The sequence below is a fragment of the Entelurus aequoreus genome, linkage group LG13 (genome assembly GCF_033978785.1).
Source record: "Entelurus aequoreus isolate RoL-2023_Sb linkage group LG13, RoL_Eaeq_v1.1, whole genome shotgun sequence".
NCBI lineage: Eukaryota > Metazoa > Chordata > Actinopteri > Syngnathiformes > Syngnathidae > Entelurus > Entelurus aequoreus.
The window spans coordinates 35,805,529-35,824,944 of NC_084743.1; the positions used below are offsets into that span (position 1 = coordinate 35,805,529).

Genomic DNA, 19,416 nt, shown 5'->3' on the forward strand with positions numbered 1-19,416 from the left:
AAGAGTTACTGACTCGTCATGATCTGTCATGTCTGTCGGTCAGAACGCCAACGGCGACCCGGCAGTGAGCAGCACAGTCAACCAACTCAACTCCAAGAGGACAAAGGTCAAGCTGGAAGTAGAAGGCCCACTGCCTATCTCACCAACCTCCCAGGTAAGGGAACTGATTACGCAATGAAAATAAATGTGCATAATTCTCAAATTGTATGAATATAATAATGAACAATAACAATTGTTTTTTTTTTTACATTTTTTAAATGATTAAAAACTATCCATCTATCAATTTTCTACCACTTGTCCCCTTTTGAGGTCGCGGGGGTGCTGGAGCCTACTACCATTCACATATTTTACTGGCCAATGTTAAGGATATTACTGAAGAATCCCAGTAACTTGTAGAAAGTCAATCACAGACGGGGGCCAAATTTCAAAGCACACTTTAAATTCCAAACCATATTGTTAAAATGATCACTTTTGAGTGTTAAAATGCATTTTTAATGTGTTATTTTGTACAGACAGGGTTTGATAGTTTAAGTGGTATCGTTTTTAGTCGCATACAATTCAATTGATGCCACTTTTAGTGATAATCTGACACCTTAGTAAGAATGGTTAGTACAATGCATCATATTATTTGTTATGCATAAATTGTACAGTATATGTATGAGAATTATGGGGTGGTTTTGCAAAAGTAAGTTTGGGTTCATTATTTGCTGAAATTCGCCATTGATTTTTAAATGGTACCACAGAAGAAAACTTCAGCTTGAGAAAGATAAAGAAACTCATTGATTTTTAATAATAAAATAAATAAATAAATATCATATAAATAATAAAATAATGAAAATATTAAAATAAAATAATCATAAAAAATATTCAAATTAAAATTAAAATCAAAGCGTGTAGATAAAATATGTTCAATTGCAATATGCACAAATAAATAAAAGTGTTTTCAGCCTGGATTTGAACATTGGCAATGTTGAGGCCTGTCTCACATATTCCTGATTTTAGGAGCATAAAACAGAAACAAAGTCTCTCACCATGTTTTGTCTTGACTCTGGACACCAGAAGGAAACCACTCCTTGAGGTTCCCAGAATCCAGTTCTAGAGATGGTTCATATGGTTCTAACATGTCAGAGATGTACTTTTTGGCACAAGACCGTGAAGTGACTTGTCCACAAGCGGAGCGGTTTTAAAGTCTATTCTCTGAGCAACAGGAAGACAGTGCAGTGACCTGAGCACTGGACTAATATGGTCATATTTCCTGGTTCTAGTCAGGACTCGAGCAGCTAAAGTCCAGAGCTGTAAGATCATTGTTCAGCATGTTTTGTTAAACGTAGGGAAGCGTTTTTGCACGTTTTCCCGTACTGCCACACAAGCTAGTATACCTTCCACTCAACGGCAAATATGTTTTCAGGCAGCAGGGGCGACTAGTATATGGTTCAAGGCGTATTCACAAACCAAGAAATGACCTCTGCCTCACGATTCCACTCCGATTTATGAAGTACATCGATTTTCATACATGTTGTATCACTCGATTTTTGAAATATTTGACCCAGTGAGCAAGACCCATGTTTTGGTCGGATCTTCTGGAGTTCACTGTGACATTTGCTATACCAAAGAGCGGTGGGAAAGCTCGTAACCCCAATTTTTGCTCGCCACCTAAAACATAACAATTAACCGAGAGACAGCTCGTAAAATCGGGCACTCATTTCCGCCATTATTGGATTAACAGTATGACTATGCTTTTGATTGGACTATTAACATAAACCTTCTGATGCCACGTATCTACAAAAATAATACTAAGTATTTATGAGATGAATAAGATTTCTCCTTTTTAAATAAGGTTTAAGATGTTTATCAGAACAGTCTCTTCAAGTGGATAATTTTCGTACATTGTTTGAGTTATTGGCTTAATCCATTCCATAATTATCCGTTAGCAAAGAAAAATCTGTAGATTAGCCGCACCTTTGTATAAGATGCAGGATTCAAAGCTTGGGAAAAAAGTAGCGGCTTATAGTCCAGAAAATACGGTACATTTTATATGACAGCAAACCAGAGCGAATAAAACTAACTACGGTAGTCAATGTTTAACTGCAGCTGCTTTTTGGGTATTTGGGTATATCTTTTAAGTTATATATATCCTTCGATTCACAAGGCATATCAATTACCATCCCTTGCAGTTCCTTTCTTACTTCAAAATTGCACTTTTGAGAATTTAAGGAAAGTGTTTAATTAAGTGTCAAAAGTTATTTATGGTGAAGAGAAAAAACTGACTATATTTGTATTTTTTACTACATTTTCAATATTTAAGTGTAGATTGAATCAAATCAGATCAAATCCTAATTATTAGAACCTACAGTTAATAAATGTGATAGGTATTGGTATCAGCCAATCTCACTCATTGATGGCTGGTATCGTAATCGGAAGCAGAACCCTTTTTAAAACCCTAATTAGAAAGGCAGTCAATGTATGAAAAATGGAGAATAATTATTCCAACAAAGTGCAAGGATCAGAAGTGTGATTTGGGCCTTGGGTCTGAAAGAAGGTAGTATACAGTAAAGAAGGCACGATACAGTAAAGATGGCACAATCCAGTAATATCTTTTTGATGCCAACGTCCCGTCTCTCATCTTCAGAACCAGAGTGGAGGGATGTTGGACTTGAATGAAGATCTGGACAAGGACGAGTGCAAACAGGAGCCAGAGGCCGTGTACGAGACCAACTGCCACTGGGAGGGTTGTTCCAAGGAGTTTGACACCCAGGACCAACTTGTCCATGTAAGTATCTAAACCTCTTTGATGTTCATTCATGACAGCATGCTGTGTGTGCGTGAGTACGTTCATGGATTGATTGGTCACTGATCCCGACGCCTAACATTGATGAGGCTTCTCTCGCCAAATTTAGCTCAATCTTTGCAGCTGTGCACCCTGAACCCTCCTGACCTCTAACCCTTGAACCCTTCCAAACGACACCCGCTACCCACTGGAGCCTAGAGGGCCGTTCATAAATCCGTCGTCATGCCAGCAGCTCTGCAGTTGCACTGATCGTCAAGTCACAGAGTGAAGAGACGTGTTCTCACATTAGGGGGAGAAAGAAAGAGTTAGCTTTAGTATCAGGATCAAAAGTCGTATATGACTTGGTGACACGTGCATGGCCTATCATGCCGTGCTCTGGCCCAGCTTTCAGTCTTGCCAAAGGAGTGCAGATATGACGGGGGCCCAGGCCTAGTGTGAGTACACTTTTAGGAACATTTGCCTCATCTCCAAATCCCAAGACACAAAGTCCAGGAGAGTTTTGGAGGGTTCTAGAGTCACCCGGCAAAAAATATATGGCGTGATTAAGGGTGTGGATGGACAATGATTGCCCAATGAATTACTGACCATAGGATCTCCAGTTTCTCTCAACCTTAGAACCCTGGGGTGCAATTTTGAATCACCCCGACAAAAATCCCTGACAACATCTCCCAAAGCACTCTTGGGTTTCATGCGCACCAAACAAATACATTCTGAACCTAAAGAATCCTGTTTCAAGAGCCCCCACATTAAGGAGTCACACTGGTGTGTACCTGAAAATAGACGTGTCTCTGCTGAGCTACACACTTCCTCTGCCCAAAGTAGACCTCAGCGGGATGACTGAGCCACTGGGCTGAAAAAGTGACAACCTAAGTGGAGCATTGTGAGCTGGGGTGTCTCTTAGTGCTTCCTTTCTGTTTGAACATATATAAATATGGTGCAAGGGCTCTGTTTTAAGTGGTTGTCTGTTATCAAAATCAGAGCAAATGCTAAAAATTATTCATCCTTATGTTAATCTGCACTAAAATTATTCCAAATATATAATTATTATTAGTATGCTGACTCATTATTTGACTCTCAACTATCCTCAAATTTCTCTACTGATTCAACCAATGTTGTTTGAATTTGATATTGATATCAGCAAAAACAAAACACAAATATGGGATTATACCACTTTGCATGTAAAATGTCCATTTCAATCTGAATGTTAAAAAATATTTTCCGGTAAAAAAACAAAACTAGCAGGTCCGTCGCCACAATTTCACAGTAAAAATAACAGTGGTACTGTTGTTCCATTTACAGTAATTCAGAGTAAAAAACATTATGGATTTTATTGTAAAATTCTAGTATTTTTAGAGTAATACAAGCAGTCCTTTACGTGTGCAAAGTTGGACAGCCAGTTAACATCTAAATGTCCTCTATTAAGCACAAAAGGTTGGTTTAGTCTTCTAATATAGTCAAGTCATTTACAAAAAGGTAAACATGGTAGGCTATGCAGTGTTTCCCATAAACTGCCAAGATACCTGTGGCAGTGGGGGCGTGGCTATGGGCGTGGTCACCATGACATCATCAAGTAATTTGCATAATGTACTACAATGATATGATTTTCTCTAAAAAGGCTCAAAAAATGTATACTTACTAATTAATAATAACAGTTTTGTTTTAAACGTCCATCCATCCATCCATCCATCCATTTTACAATATAATTACAACACTTTATGTACATATTTATATGCAGATTTGAACAATAAGTTATTCACTGAAATATATTTATTAATTGTGGTTCTTACAAAAAATATATCTTATAAAATATAAAAGCTAAAAAGTCTCTTAAAGCTCTGCCCCTTTAATTAGTGCATACTAAATAATTTAACTTTGGCCTACTACTACAACCATATTATTTACCAGCAACATAAAGTGAAACAGAGGCAGAGGTGTCCTGCCACAGTCAGTAACAAATAAACAGAAAACAGTAGTGGTCAAATACAAATAAGGCAACAAGAGAAGTATCCTACACTTCTCTTTTGTAAAGTAAATCTGAACAGCCTATATGGGCATCTACATCAACTATATGATTTGCCTGAGAAGCTGGACAGGACAAAAAAATAAAAAATAAATAAATAAAAATAAAAAAGACTTTTTTTTTTTTTTTTAATGTAGTTGTGGCGGACGTAATTCTTTTGTGGCGGGCCGCCACAAATAAATGAATGTGTGGGAGACACTGCTATGGGCTGCTAGGAGCTAACAGCTACACAACAGCTAAGCACACAATAGCACACGAGCTAGACATACGTAGTACGTGTCTTTAATTGAACAATATAGCAGTCTAAAACAGCACATTTGTCAATATAAACAAGTATCAGATAATTATATTTGTGTATAACTTAGATGTTCAAAGTCCCCCAGGCAAAAGCATATTAGAAGAATTATAGGAAAAGTAAGGTACCACTCTCCTTCCACATTTCTCAACCCATTCAAACTGTTCCAGTAACAAAACATTAAAGATCACAGTTCTCCACATTCGAAAATAAATTCCCATAATTGTACATGTTTTGTACGGCACTTCACTTCATTTTCACCCGCAATTTCTACAAAATTGGATGTCTTTAGTTTTACTTTAATAAAGTTTCTGTAAATATCTTAGAATCCTAGAAGATGGTGACAAGTGATTTAGTTAGGAAGTTTCTTGAGACGTTTGCAGACATCCTGAACAAACATTGTTTTTATAGTTTTTGTCTCCTGTTGACAGAAGCGACAAAGTGGCAGCTTTATTTATGGCAGTGTTGCTCACAATGTGTGTTTGTCGTTACTGCACGTGTGCTCACAGGATGTGAAATTATCTGGTGGGAAATAGACAAGATCTTGCTGACTCATGTTTTGCAATCAAGCAGTGCGTCTGTACTCCTTTAGCGCACGTTTCTTTGTGATTGTCTCCTCAGCACATCAACAACGATCATATCCACGGTGAGAAGAAGGAGTTTGTGTGTCGCTGGGACAAGTGTTCGCGGGAGCAGAAGCCCTTCAAGGCCCAATACATGCTGGTGGTCCACATGAGGAGGCACACGGGCGAGAAACCACATAAATGCACAGTACGTACAAAGAGGCCCAACACAATGCTGGGATGCAATGTTCGAATTTAATGAGCAGCTCAAATCAGAACAATCACCGTATTTTTCGGACTATAAGTCGCAGTTTTTTTCATAGTTTGGCCGGGGGTGCGACTTATACTCAGGAGCGACTTATGTGTGAAATTATTAACACATTACCGTAAAATATCAAATAATATTATTTAGCTCATTCACTTAAAAGACTAGACGTATAAGATTTCATCAGATTTAGCGATTAGGAGTGACAGGTTGTTTGGTAAACGTATAGCATCTATATGTTATAGTTATTTGAATGACTCTTACCATAATATGTTACGTTAACATACCAGGCACGTTCTCAGTTGGTCATTTATGCGTCATATAACGTACACTTATTCAGCTTGTTGTTCACTATTCTTTATTTATTTTAAATTGCCTTTCAAATGTCTATTCTTGGTGTTGGGTTTTATCAAATACATTTCCCCCAAAAATGCGACTTATACTCCAGTGCGACTTATATATGTTTTTTTCCTTCTTTATTATGCATTTTCGGCTGGTGCGATTTATACTCCGGAGCGATTTATACTCCGAAAAATACGGTACTTAGAAATTATGTCATATACTTTAACCATACCAGAATTTCAGTAATTGATACCGATACCTATGAATTTGGACGATTTATTTATTACTTTAAAAAATAAAACTACTTAGTATAGTACTTTTGAATTATCTGCTTTATTTACAAGTCTTTCAAAATGTCAAGTATTTAGGATCACTGTGCTTCAACAAATTTTTGCACAGAATTTAAATTGCAGTATCAGCTTATACATTACATTTAACAGCAGTGTTCTATAACTATGGGTAAAATAGTGGAGCTCCCATTGGCTCCTCTGGAACCGGACATTTATTTACGTTTAACTAATATTTACAATGCATTAAAAAAAAATCCATCCATTGTCATGTCTTTCATAATAATTGTGAAACGAAACGCAAAAAGTGCAATTCCCCTTTAAAGGACACAGTCAACTCTGAACACTATTTACAGAATTGTTCAATGTGCTCTAATTCCTGGTCCTTTTGATCAATAATGTCACAGATAGTTATTAAGGTATCTACAAACTGTTTTCCTGTGCGAAACAAACATGCACATTACCTTTAACATAGAAACACACACAAGACCCTGATAGTCATTCCCAATGTGTCCCTCTCTGTGTTTGCAGTTTGAGGGCTGTTTAAAAGCGTACTCTCGTCTTGAGAATCTCAAGACCCACCTCAGGTCCCACACAGGCGAGAAGCCCTATGTGTGCGAACACGAAGGCTGCAACAAGGCCTTTTCCAACGCTTCAGACCGGGCCAAGCACCAGAACCGCACACATTCAAATGAGGTATGTCAAGAGAAATATTTTAAATGTTTGTCACCATGTCCCTTGACCTCTGTATAGGCAGGGGTGCCCAAAGAGTGGCTTCCCAAAATGAATGCATATTCATACTGACCTATTTGAAGCTCAGACAATCATTGTTGCTATGTCCGAAAGGCTTACTAGTGATGTGACACTCTCCACTACATTATTTATGGTGGTATGGGGCTAAACTCCTCACCAATGGTGCTGCTGTACGCTTAAAATGGCTGTGTTTGGCCCGTGACTCATTGACATATTTTCACTTTGGCTCTTGAAGGCATAAAGTCTGGGCACCCCTGGTCTAGGGGTTTGTCTTTGTGTTGTTATGCTAGCTGCTATGTGAAGGTTACATTAATATACATATGCTGTACATCCACGGGAAGAACATCAGGTATAAGCTCAACCAGGGCCGCCCCTCCCTATATGTAGATTACTCGCTACGCCTAGGGGCCCTATGATCCGTGGCGACCCCCGTTTTGCCTGCATAAGTGCTTGTAAAATGTCAGATAATTTATGACCGGGCGCTTTGTGTGAAATTTTATAATAGATGTATTCCTAGCCCCCTCCAGCTCTGTCATTGATAAGAATATAGTGGAAAAGTTTCCCCGTATATTCTCATTCTCACTCTCGTCACAGTATAGTGCTGGGCTGCTAAAGATGTCTTTAGATCAAATCCCGGCCTAAGATACAAAACATAAAACATATACAGTAGGGAAGGGATTCATATTGCCCCATTCCTGGGTGGATCTGGTGTGAGGGGAAGAGGCAGGTTAATCATGTTTGCAGTGGAGTCTGATGAAATGATAAAAGAGCCACTCTACATAGCAACTGACACTGTGGTCAAAGTTGGAATTGCCACTAAACACATTTTTTAAGATATTCAACACTCTACTGCCATCTGGCGGCTAAAGTGAATAGTGCAATCCCCCAATTTGTTACATTTCATGTGTCAGGTAAACTGTGACGCATGGGGCCATATGAATTCCCTTCATACTGTAGTTGCATATGTTTTGATAATGTTATATTTTACGGCGTGGCGCCGTTGGGAGAGTGGCCGTGCCAGCAACCTGAGGGTTCCTGGTTTGAGCTCCAGCTTCTACCAACCTGGTCACGTCCGTTGTGTCCTAGAGCAAGACATTTCACCCTTGCTCCTGATGGGTTGTGGTTAGCGCCTTGCATGGCAGCTCCCGCCGCCAGTGTGTGAATGTGTGTGTGAATGGGTGAAGGTGGAAATAGTGTCAAAGCGCTTTGAGTACCTTTAAGGTAGAAAAGCGCTATACAAGCATAACCCATTTACCATTTACAGTTTGCACTAGTAATATACATTTTTTAACAATTTATTTTCCATTAATCAGTTTTAGTGTATGAAAGTATAAAAATAAAAAAATCTCAGACCTGCTGGCGCAACCAGGAATCTTTAGGGATGAGTCCTTTTTGGGGGAACCTGGGACCTTAAGGGTTCAGTGCTATCTAGCGGTGCATGAAACCATTAAGGGGGCTGACGACCCTTTTGGCAGAACACAGGTCCTCTAAGGGCCGAGGCTCTATTTGGTACAGTCTCAGGCCAGTAAACCACTTTGCTTCCAAAAGAATAGTCCGCAATCCTTTTGGGGCCAATTGGTTCCTCTTGCAGTCATTTTATAAGTGCCTTGCTCAGATGTAGTCCTTTCCTTATAAATGTTCAAAAAACAGAAGCCAATACAAATCACTTGTATAGACAAAAGTAGACAACAGGCGGTCATAAAGCAACATCTGTCATGAATTGCAATTGTTTCCTTCTAACAAATGGTTGAATCTCTGTTGACAGAAACCATATGTATGTAAAATCCCGGGTTGCACCAAGCGCTACACAGACCCCAGCTCTCTCAGGAAACATGTCAAAACTGTTCATGGACCCGAAGCTCACGTCACCAAGAAGCAACGGAGTGACGTTTCTCCAAGACGTCCGCCGCCCAAAGACGACGCAGAGACTGACTTCCACTCTAAGAACGGTGCAGGAAGCGTGGACGAGATGACCGATGCCAAAGGCACCTCTCGAGGCGTGGAAGACTGCCTAAAAGTCAAATCAATCAAGACTGAGAATTCGATAGTAAGTCCTGATAATAAACCTGAAATGACTATCATCATCTTGTTCAATAATAACTGCATGGGTTTTGTCCCAACTTCAACTTACTCTCTGTTTGCCCATTTACTAACCTGGCACGATCCCTCCTAAATTCTATCTTTCCCTTTTTGCTTGAATGTGCTTTTCTCTTCTCCTTCTAACTTTCCAAATGGACAGTCTTCATTGAGGTGAGCATTCCAGAAGCTTCTTAGACTGGGGGAGTTCATGCCTCGTGAAAGTCGTAATATATATGACAATTTTGCTTTTATCTGCCATATTTTTTCAGATTATAAGACGCTACTTTTTTCCCAAGCTTTGAACCCTGCGGTTTATACAAAGGCGCGGCTAATCTATAGGTTTTTCTTCGCTAACGGATAATTGTGGAATGGAATAGGCAAATAAATCAAACAATGTACTAAAATGATCCACTTTAAGAGACTGCTCAAACTCAAAGTGTTTACAAAGTACAAGGAAGAACAATCCTGATAAACATCTTCAACCTTATTAAAAAAAGGTAGAACATTATTCATCTCTTAAAGGATGAATAAAGATATCAATGACTTTTCTGTTTTGTTGGATCAGCCGCTTTACTGCCGTGTTACAGGCACCATTTGGAAAAATTAAGGTATGGAAATAAACATTGACAAAATATTTCTATGTAAATATCTCACTTCGCAATGTACCGGTATACATCTGAGGCTTATAGTCCAGTGTGGATAATATATGTATTTAAAAAAACAATATGTATTTAAAAAAAAATTTCTTCTAAAATTTAGTGGGTGCAGCTGATGTATCGGTGCGACTTATAGTCCGGAAAATATGGTAATTTTGCATGACATTTTCACTTTTATGGAGGGTTAAAATAGGACAAAATTAAATAAATGAATAAGAATGAATAAGTGCATGTAAAATGTCAATTAATGAATGACAGAGCGCGTCATATAAAATTTTACCGCAAACTTATTCCTAGCCCCTTCCTGATTCTTGCTTCTTTGAAAAGAATATAACAGTAAATGTTCACAATTCCATTGTCCCTGTGTGGCACACAGCTTAGCTGGTAATCATACCTACTGGAATATGTTAAAATGTTAAATGTGTTATTTTGCAGTAAAATAAAAAAAGTAATTATTGAACAATATCTCTCCCTTTAATTTGTTTTAGCAAAAAACATGCATCACATTAAATTCAACTTTGATTTTAAAAAAAATCTTAACATAATTTTACAGATATAAGAAAGTGTAAAAAAAAATTGGAATGGGGATCTTAAAAAAATGTCTAATTAGACTGGAGGGGCCTGTTAATCATCATATATTTCATATATTTATAGTTTATTACAGATGAGTATATACATACATATATATATATATATATATATATATATATATATATATATATATATATATATATATATATATATATATATATATATATATATACAGTACATACTCATAAATATATGCATCTATACTGTATATACTATACATACATATACACATGAATATACATTCATATACTGTATATATATATATATATATATATATATATATATATATATATATATATATATATATATATATATATATATATACATACATATACACACACACATACATACATATATATTTATAAAACATTATCATTGGTTGTCATGGAAGCATTATACTTCTCAAAGTTTAATCTAGCTAGGATAGGATGTAGCTAGACTCTCCTCTGTGTCGTAGTCATCCCACCAAGCTACAATGAAAACTGTTTTCCCTCATGTCATCATTATTGTTTGCTGACATGCATTTCTTCCATTTTGTCCCTCGCTAGATGTATCAGTCCAGTCCTGGTGGTCACTCGTCATGTAGCAGTCAGCCGTCACCTCTCAGCAGCACCAACAACAACGACAGTGGGGTAGAGATGACCATGCACAGCGGGGGCAGCTTCGGAGACCTCAGCGTGCAGGACGAGTGCCCCATGGTCGACTCCACCGTTAATGGCGGGGGCCAGCAGGCTGGGTTGGGGCTCCAGTTCAGGAAAACAGTGGGTCACAGCGGCGGAGTTAGCATCAAAATGGAGACGATTAAAAAAGAAAGGCTGAAGACAATGAGAGACCCCTGTCCCTGGGTCAACTCAGCCCCGCAATTACCACAGGGCCACTACAACAGCACAAAGCTGCCCCCAATACCTTCAGTTGGTAAGTATGAAACGTTGAAAAAAAAGCTTCTGTTGCTGTATTTTGTGTACCAGCACAAACCAACTCAAAAGATGAAATTGAATTTGACAATAAATTTAGATGCACTGAAATCGGCATATCAAGCTGCACTCTGCCTTGTACCAAGGCTGCTTTGTCGCAGTCCTTTGGATTACAGTAATGACATGTCCATCACTGGACTGTGCCCAGCCTGTAGTTTCAGAAATAGTTGTTGTTTCAATCCTGTAGCCTGTGGAATAGCTGGTGGTAAAGGGTATTAATCAAACAATCTGGTAAAATTTGGCATGCTGAATGAGAAAGCGTAACAGGCCCAAGTCTAATCTACTGTAGGAAGGGGATTCATATGTTTATATGGCCTCATTATCTGACACACGAATTGTGATAAAATTCTGAGGGGGGGGGGGGGGGGGGGCACTATCCACTTTCGCTGCCAGACAGCAACTTTGACCCCAGCGTTAGTTGCTATCTAGAATGGCGCTTTCCATTATTTTCAGAAGACTGCATTGCAAAACGATTAACCCCCGACCTTACTCTCCCGCAAAATCCATATGAATCCCTTTTCCTCCCCTACTGAAAATGAATATGTTGTTATAAAGTCCTTAACTATGTCCTGTGCATCTTCAGGTTCTCTGATGGAGCACTCCAACTTGAGTCATCTGAGCAAGTCACACCCCAGCCAACGCTTGGGAGATCTGTCTTTGTGTGAAGTGACTATGCTAAACCAGCTGAATGATCGGCGTAACAGCACAACCAGCACCCTCAGCTCAGCATACACTATGAGTCGGCGCTCCTCTGGCATCTCGCCTTGCTACTCAAGCCGGCGCTCCAGCGAGGCGTCACAGTTTGGGGCTAACCGTCATAACAATATCAGTTCAGCTGACTCCTATGACCCAATCTCAACCGATTTGTCCCGCCGCTCCAGTGAGGCTAGCCATTGTGGAGGTGGTGGTGCCGGTGGAGCTGGAGGCGAAAATCTCCCCAGCCTTCTCAGTCTGACCCCAGCTGAGCATTATCGGCTCAAGGCAAAATATGCGGCTGCCATTGGTGGAGCTCCACCTACGCCTCTACCTAACATGGATAGAATGAGCCTTAGGACCCGCATGGCACTCTATGGTGACTCTCAGGAATACCCGTTGCACCAGTACCACCAGCCTCCCTCTGGAAGTGTGCCCCGGCGATGCAGTGATATTGGATATGGCAACCACAGCATGATGCCCCATGAGGTGCCTGCAAACTTGCCACGCCGAGCCAGTGACCCAGTGTGTCGTTCCACCGTTGACCATCCGATCCTTCCGGGAGTCCAACGGTATAACAGTATGAACAGCATGAACAGTCCCTCAGAACGTCACCAATCATTGGCTATGCAGGGTTACACTCGCTCTGACGGCAACCTGCAGCGCTACCCATTCATGCCCAGACCCCCAAGCATTTCAGAAAATGTAGTTATGGAAAACATAACAGTAGACGGGATGGCAACTGGAGGTGAACAGGGTGTAGAGGATGATATAGTTCTTCCAGATGACATGGTGCAATACCTGAGGTCCCAAAACCCTGCAAGCCAAGGTCACAACTTGGGGCAAGGAAACTACAGATTCAATAACCAGCCTCAAGGCTACCAGACAGGAATTGCACCACCAGCGTCAGCTTTTTCGCAGAAAAGGCTGGCCATGACTCAGTCTGCTCAGGATATGGATCATAGTGTCTCCCAACAGCCCTTCTCAGCATCATCACACGTGAATAAGAATAATATGCCAGTGCAGTGGAATGAAGTGAGTTCAGGGACTGTGGACACGGTAACCAGGCTCGCTAAACAACAGCAACATCTCAGGGGAAACCTAGCCCTTGTTCCACAGAGACACAATTTTAGTTCCTTCCAGGCACAGGGTCAGAACATCAGCAGCAACCAGCAGGTTGTGCCTATGAGCCAGAACATGTATATGCAGGGCTATGCAAACCACAACAGCAAGAGGTTAAGTAATCCTCACCAGTGCAATAATTCGAGTTTAGGTGATGAAAGTTCCCTGCAAGGTTTCTGCCAAGATTCACTTTCTGTGAGCAATAATGTGAGAGCCACTCGAAATACTGTAGTGTCTCAAGAACTGCAAAGTTACAGAGGAAGAACCCAACCTGTTGCCTATTCTAATGTGAACCATGTGGCTCAGCAGCACAGCATTGTGTCCCAACAGAACAATAGAGGAATGTTACAACCAAGACCTCCAGTGGACCCCAAACATAGTGGAAGACAGCACAGTGGGTCTGGCGTGAATCACTTGAACCGAATACCCAAGTTCGTTGATGTGAGCCCCAACCTGCATAATAACACCTCAGAGGCGAGTCCAAAGAGGTGCAGTGGCCCAGGAACCCAACAAAACTCCAACTCTGCCATGTTTCACGCAAGACAGATTCATATGTTTGAGCAACCTCCTGCCAGCTTAGACGCTCCACTGTGCCCCAGTGTCAACCAGGCTCCTGCCAATAACAATACAGCAGCGAGCAACATGGCCTCGCCAGGCGTCAATCAGGTCTCCAGTAGTACAGCAGATTCTTCCACAGGTGGAGTTGGCGGTGCGGAACACACCCAAATAGATTTCGACTCCATGTTAGATGACGGAGATCACTCCAGCCTGATGTCGGGCACTTTGAGTCCCGGCCTTCTGCAGAGCCTCTCCCAGAATTCCTCTCGTCTCACCACCCCACGCAACTCTGTTACCCTCGCATCGGTACCAGCAGGGATTGGCAACATGGCCATCGGTGATATGAGCTCTATGCTCACAGCGCTGGCTGAAGAGAGTAAGTTCCTCAACATGATGAGTTAGAAACATCAACAATGTATACGTCAGAAACATGTGGACAAAAAAGCACTGATTAGACAACAACAAAGTGGCCATTTTGTTTTGTTACGTTATCATGGTCCATATCAACACGATTCTGATTTATCTTGTGATATTTGTACATCCAATCTTTGTATAGGATACATTAAGAGTAGATAGCAGTAAGGACTGTTGCCCTGCAGATTTAAAGTTCACCTTCTTACAATTACAGTAGCACCTCAAGTTTTGTTTCGAACACATTTTTTTTTCGATTCAGAAAATTAACCTGTCCCAGATATTCAAAGAATGTAAACACATCACAGTTTTACAAACAAAGTTTAATTGAGTGTTTCCTCTCTCGCGATTCAATTAGTACAGTCTTTTTATAAATAATAAATGATAAATGGGTTATACTTGTATAGCGCTTTTCTACCTTCAAGGTACTCAAAGCGCTTTGACAGTATTTCCACATTCACCCATTCACACACACATTCACACACTGATGGCGGGAGCTGCCATGCAAGGCGCTAACCAGCAGCCATCAGGAGTAAGGGTGAAGTGTCTTGCCCAAGGACACAGCGGACGTGACTAGGATGGTAGAAGGTGGGGATTGAACCCCAGTAACCAGCAACCCTCCGATTGCTGGCATGGCCACTCTACCAACTTCGCCGCGCCGCCCCCCTTTTTAAAGTACCATTGAGTACTGTTACGCCCCTGTGTTAGTTTGAGTCATTGTTTGTAAGAACAGCGCCATCGTATGGTCAGATTCACTCATTGCAGGTATCCTGTTTAAAAAAAGTGACTTTACTCTGATACTTTATTTGAACCGGAATTAGAAGAAGTCTAGTCGTTTGTTTCTTCATGTAGTTTGCAATTCATCTCTTCCTCAAGCAACATCTGTAAATGTTAAGTACACAAAATAATGTAGGTTTACTTTATCTGTTGCATATTTGTTGTCTCCAGTAATGTTCTATGCATATTGTGTCCATGCTATTTGCTACATAGCTTAGCTAATGTCGTTATCATTATGCTATTAGCATGCAATTGCATTTGTTCTGTCTCTTTGTAGTTTCACAAAATCCTCAGTAAACTTTTAAATATTTATTATCACACGAACATACACAGAAGTACTGAAAATTGGTGCAATTGAGAACCGGTATCCATTTCCAGGTACCGGGAATTAGTACCGTATCGGTTCAAAGGAGAAAAGCAATAAACAGTATTATTGAGATCATGGTACAAAGGTGAACTTACAAAATCAGCAGGGCATCAAATGCTTATTTTCCTCCTTGTATATACAGTATATATATGTATATAGTGTACACTGTAGATGGCGGTGCACTGAACTCATTTCCCACAGTGCCTTGCAGAGAACACGGAGGTAAAGCATCTAATCACCGCTACAGCAGCAGGAAAAATATACTGTATGGTACTTGCTTTAAGTTATGCTGCCAGCTTTTTATCTATAAACTAGGGCTGCCAAATGTGATGTGTTTTAATGACCTATGCCTACGTTAGTTGTGTCATAAAGGTCAATGCTAACCAATTAGCGTACAGGACGTGGGGTGCAGAATGTTGTACAGTATTATGTTCTACAGACTTTTTGATCATGCTCTGACCTCTTGAGGCCTCCGGATCAGAGGCATGAACTTTCCTCGGTTCAAACCTTAAGGGTGATGGATTAAAAAGGACAAGTAAACGTCTTGGTCTATCAAGGCGCATGGACCACAGTTTGGGATGGGGAACATCCTCTTAAAGAATATACAAGTACCTCTGTGTGTACTTAATGGGATCCAACGCTAATTAACACATTCATAACATCACCCCCACCACCTTTTTGCCTCTCTTGGGCTTTGGTTGGACTGACGAATCCCGGAAGTGACAGACTTTGATATTCAAAATCCGCTTTTGGCAAACTAGCTGAGTAAATCCCTCAGTTTAATCGTGTAGTATTTTAAAGTAGTTCTTGGATAGGGGTGCAGCGGTACGCTAGAGTCACGGTTCGGTACGTACCTCAGTTCGAAGGTCACACTTTGGTACGGTAAGGGAACAAAATACAAAAATGGCTTAGCTTTTGCGTTAACAACTTTAATGATCATTTAAATTAAATATGAAAAACTATTGGATTCCCAAAAGACGTTACACCTCTTATCCAAGTAGGCTTCATCAGAGTGTCCGCCCTGAGATCGGTAGGTTGGAGTTCAAATCCCAGCCGAGTCATACCAAAGACTATAAAAATGGGACCCATAACCTCCCTGCTTGGCACTCAGCAACAAAGGGTTGGAGTTGGGGGTTAAATCACCAAAATGATTCCCGGGCGCGGCGCCGCTGCTGCCCACTGCTCCCCAAGGGGATGGGACAAATGCAGAGGACAAATTTCGCCACATCTAGTGTGTGTGTGACAATCATTGGTACTTTAATCTTAATCTTTAATCTTTATGCTCATAGACTTAGATCAGTCAGATCTAGTCTTGCAGCTGGTGCCAAAACCCTAATTAGGAGGGTGTGGTAGTGGTCGTTCCGCAGCAATCGTTTTGCCACACAATAGTATAAATAGTTGGCACCAGCTGCTAAACTAGATCTGACCAATCGAAGTCTGTGAGCATGAACTGATGAAGCCTACTTGGATGAGAGGCGAAACGTCTTCAAAGACAAACCAAACAGCTCAGTTAAGATTGAATAAATGCTCTGAGGGTACAATGACCTGGATGAAGGAGAACATCCATAGACACATTGGATTCTCCTTAGCACTGTCACTTGCCAAGACTCCTGCTTGCTAAAGACTAGACATATTTGTTTACAGAGTAGACGTATGACGCCTTAAACCAGGGGTAGGCAATCCGTCGATCACGATAGATCAGTCAATCTTTGGGATTGGTAGCTCCTGAAAATGTTTAGGGGTAAATCACAACAGTGTCCTCCCCTCCCTGAGAGTATCACTGCTATTTAAATATGGAAAGCGCCACTCTACATAGCAACTGATACTGTGGTCAAAGTTGGAATTGCCACAAAACACATTTGAAGATATTTAACACTCTACTGCCATCTGGCAACTAAAGTGGATAGTGCACCACCCAATTTGTCTCATTTCATGTGTCAGTTAAACCGCAACAAATTGGGCCATATGAATCCCCTTCCTACTGTAACAAGGTAAGGTGTGTACACCCATTTGTCTTTGGCACACTGCATAAATACAATTAAAAAAAAAAAAAATTGTAAAAGACATCAAAACGCACAATGAGAAAAAAACAGGATGTTTAAATATTTCACAGGTGGTTATAAGGGAGATTTCTCCTTGGTTCTAGGCTGGGACTAGGTTTCTTGGGCTTAATGACCACTGCCTTAAACACTTCCTGTCCCTCACTAAATGTGTGGGAAATGGGTTCCCTTCTGTACCAGACCGAATATTCTGTACGAAAATATCAAGATTCCCAATACATGTACCGTTACACCCCTACTGTTAAAAGTGTTTTGTTTGTGTATACTCCTATATACTTTCACAAAGTGTGTCTGGGTTTGTGTGACAGTGTATATAATTTTTGTACATTTCAAATAAACTATGTCTTTTTTTCCATTTTAAAGTGCTGAGTTCTCTCTTATTTTCAATTTAAGATTAGATGAGTGGGACTGGTCCCCTGTGCTTGCGAGCAACCTGGTCGATGTTGCTTGGGATCGCTTCAAAACGGCGTTCCTAAAGATACTAAATGACATGGCTCCCGTGAAAACAGTCAGGATCAAAGCCCGCTCGGAACCATGGATGAATCCGGACCTATTAGCTGCCATTAAAGACAGAGACAGAAAATACTCTGAATAACAAAAATGTAAAACAGAAGTAGATAAACAACCCAATAACATCAACCTCAAATTACTCCTTTCAACTCTCAAAAAGCAATGCAATAAATTAAGAAATAAGTCAACCAACCTGACTAAATCCTTTAAAAAAAATTACATTAACGACAAAATAGAGGAAAACACAAATAAGCCACGTGAGCTCTGGAAAATTCTCAACAACCAGCTTCCCGGTTGCAGCCAGAAACTTAAAACAAGACTCACCAACATCAGCATCAAGGAGGGTGACTCCCTCATTACAGACAAAATGGAGGTAGCTAGCAGACTTAACATCTTTTTCACCAGCATAGCCGCAACTCTTGTCAACAAGCTGTCCCACCACTCTGGTCGCTTTGGTGTGGAACACATTAAAGCCTTCTACAGAAAGCTAGGAGTATCCAACGATGATTTCAAATTAGAAATGGTCACAGCTGATGAGGTGTTTAAAAAATTGAGCGCGTTCCACCCTAACAAGGCCACCGGCCTTGATAATATTCCCTCCAGATTCCTCAGGGACTCTGCCTCCATCATTGCACCGATCATCACGCACATAATAAACCTATCAATTACACAAGGCCAAGTACCAAAAGATTTTAAGATAGCAAGAGTAACTCCCCTCTTTAAAAAAGGAAGCAAATTGGAACCTGGCAACTACCGACCTGTTTCTATTCTCAGCTCCATTTCGAAAGTAAATGAGAAAATAGTTTATGAACAGGTCGATAGTTACCTTGCCACTAATAAACTCATGTACAAATTCCAATCCGGCTTCAGAACTAACCACTCCACTGACACATGTCTTCTCTATCTGACCGACCACATCAAACATGAGGTGGACGCGGGCAAATACTGCGGCATGGTCATGCTGGACCTTCAGAAGGCCTTTGACACCGTTAACCACGCTATACTGTTGGATAAGCTCAGAGTAATCGGATTTAACAAAACCTCATGGAGCTGGATGCAATCTTACTTGGAGGGGAGGGAGCAGGTGGTAGAGGTGAACGGCACCGTGCCCCCCCCCCCCCCTCTCGGTGAGCTGTGGAGTCCCCCAAGGCAGTATATTGGGACCTTTACTGTTCCTAATATACATAAATGACATGTCATCGGCATGCGACTGTGAATTGTTTTTGTTTGCGGATGACTCTGCCCTGCTGGTATCTGGTAAGGACAAGTCACAGGTGGAGAAAATCCTCAGTGCTGAGCTGTGTA

General features: G+C 40.7%; 1 protein-coding gene across 1 annotated transcript in view; it reads left to right on the forward strand.

The window, feature by feature from the left end:
* Positions 1–17,929, forward strand: part of LOC133663356 (zinc finger protein GLI2-like) — a 54,645-nt gene extending 36,716 nt beyond the window's left edge. The window contains exons 6-12 of the mRNA XM_062067767.1: positions 44–154; positions 2,630–2,770; positions 5,725–5,874; positions 7,092–7,256; positions 9,079–9,360; positions 11,188–11,554; positions 12,197–17,929. Of these exons, the coding sequence (XP_061923751.1) occupies positions 44–154; positions 2,630–2,770; positions 5,725–5,874; positions 7,092–7,256; positions 9,079–9,360; positions 11,188–11,554; positions 12,197–14,388 (3,408 nt within the window). The 3' untranslated portion in view covers positions 14,389–17,929. The remainder of the gene's footprint in view (positions 1–43; positions 155–2,629; positions 2,771–5,724; positions 5,875–7,091; positions 7,257–9,078; positions 9,361–11,187; positions 11,555–12,196) is intronic.
* Positions 17,930–19,416: the final 1,487 nt, after the last annotated feature.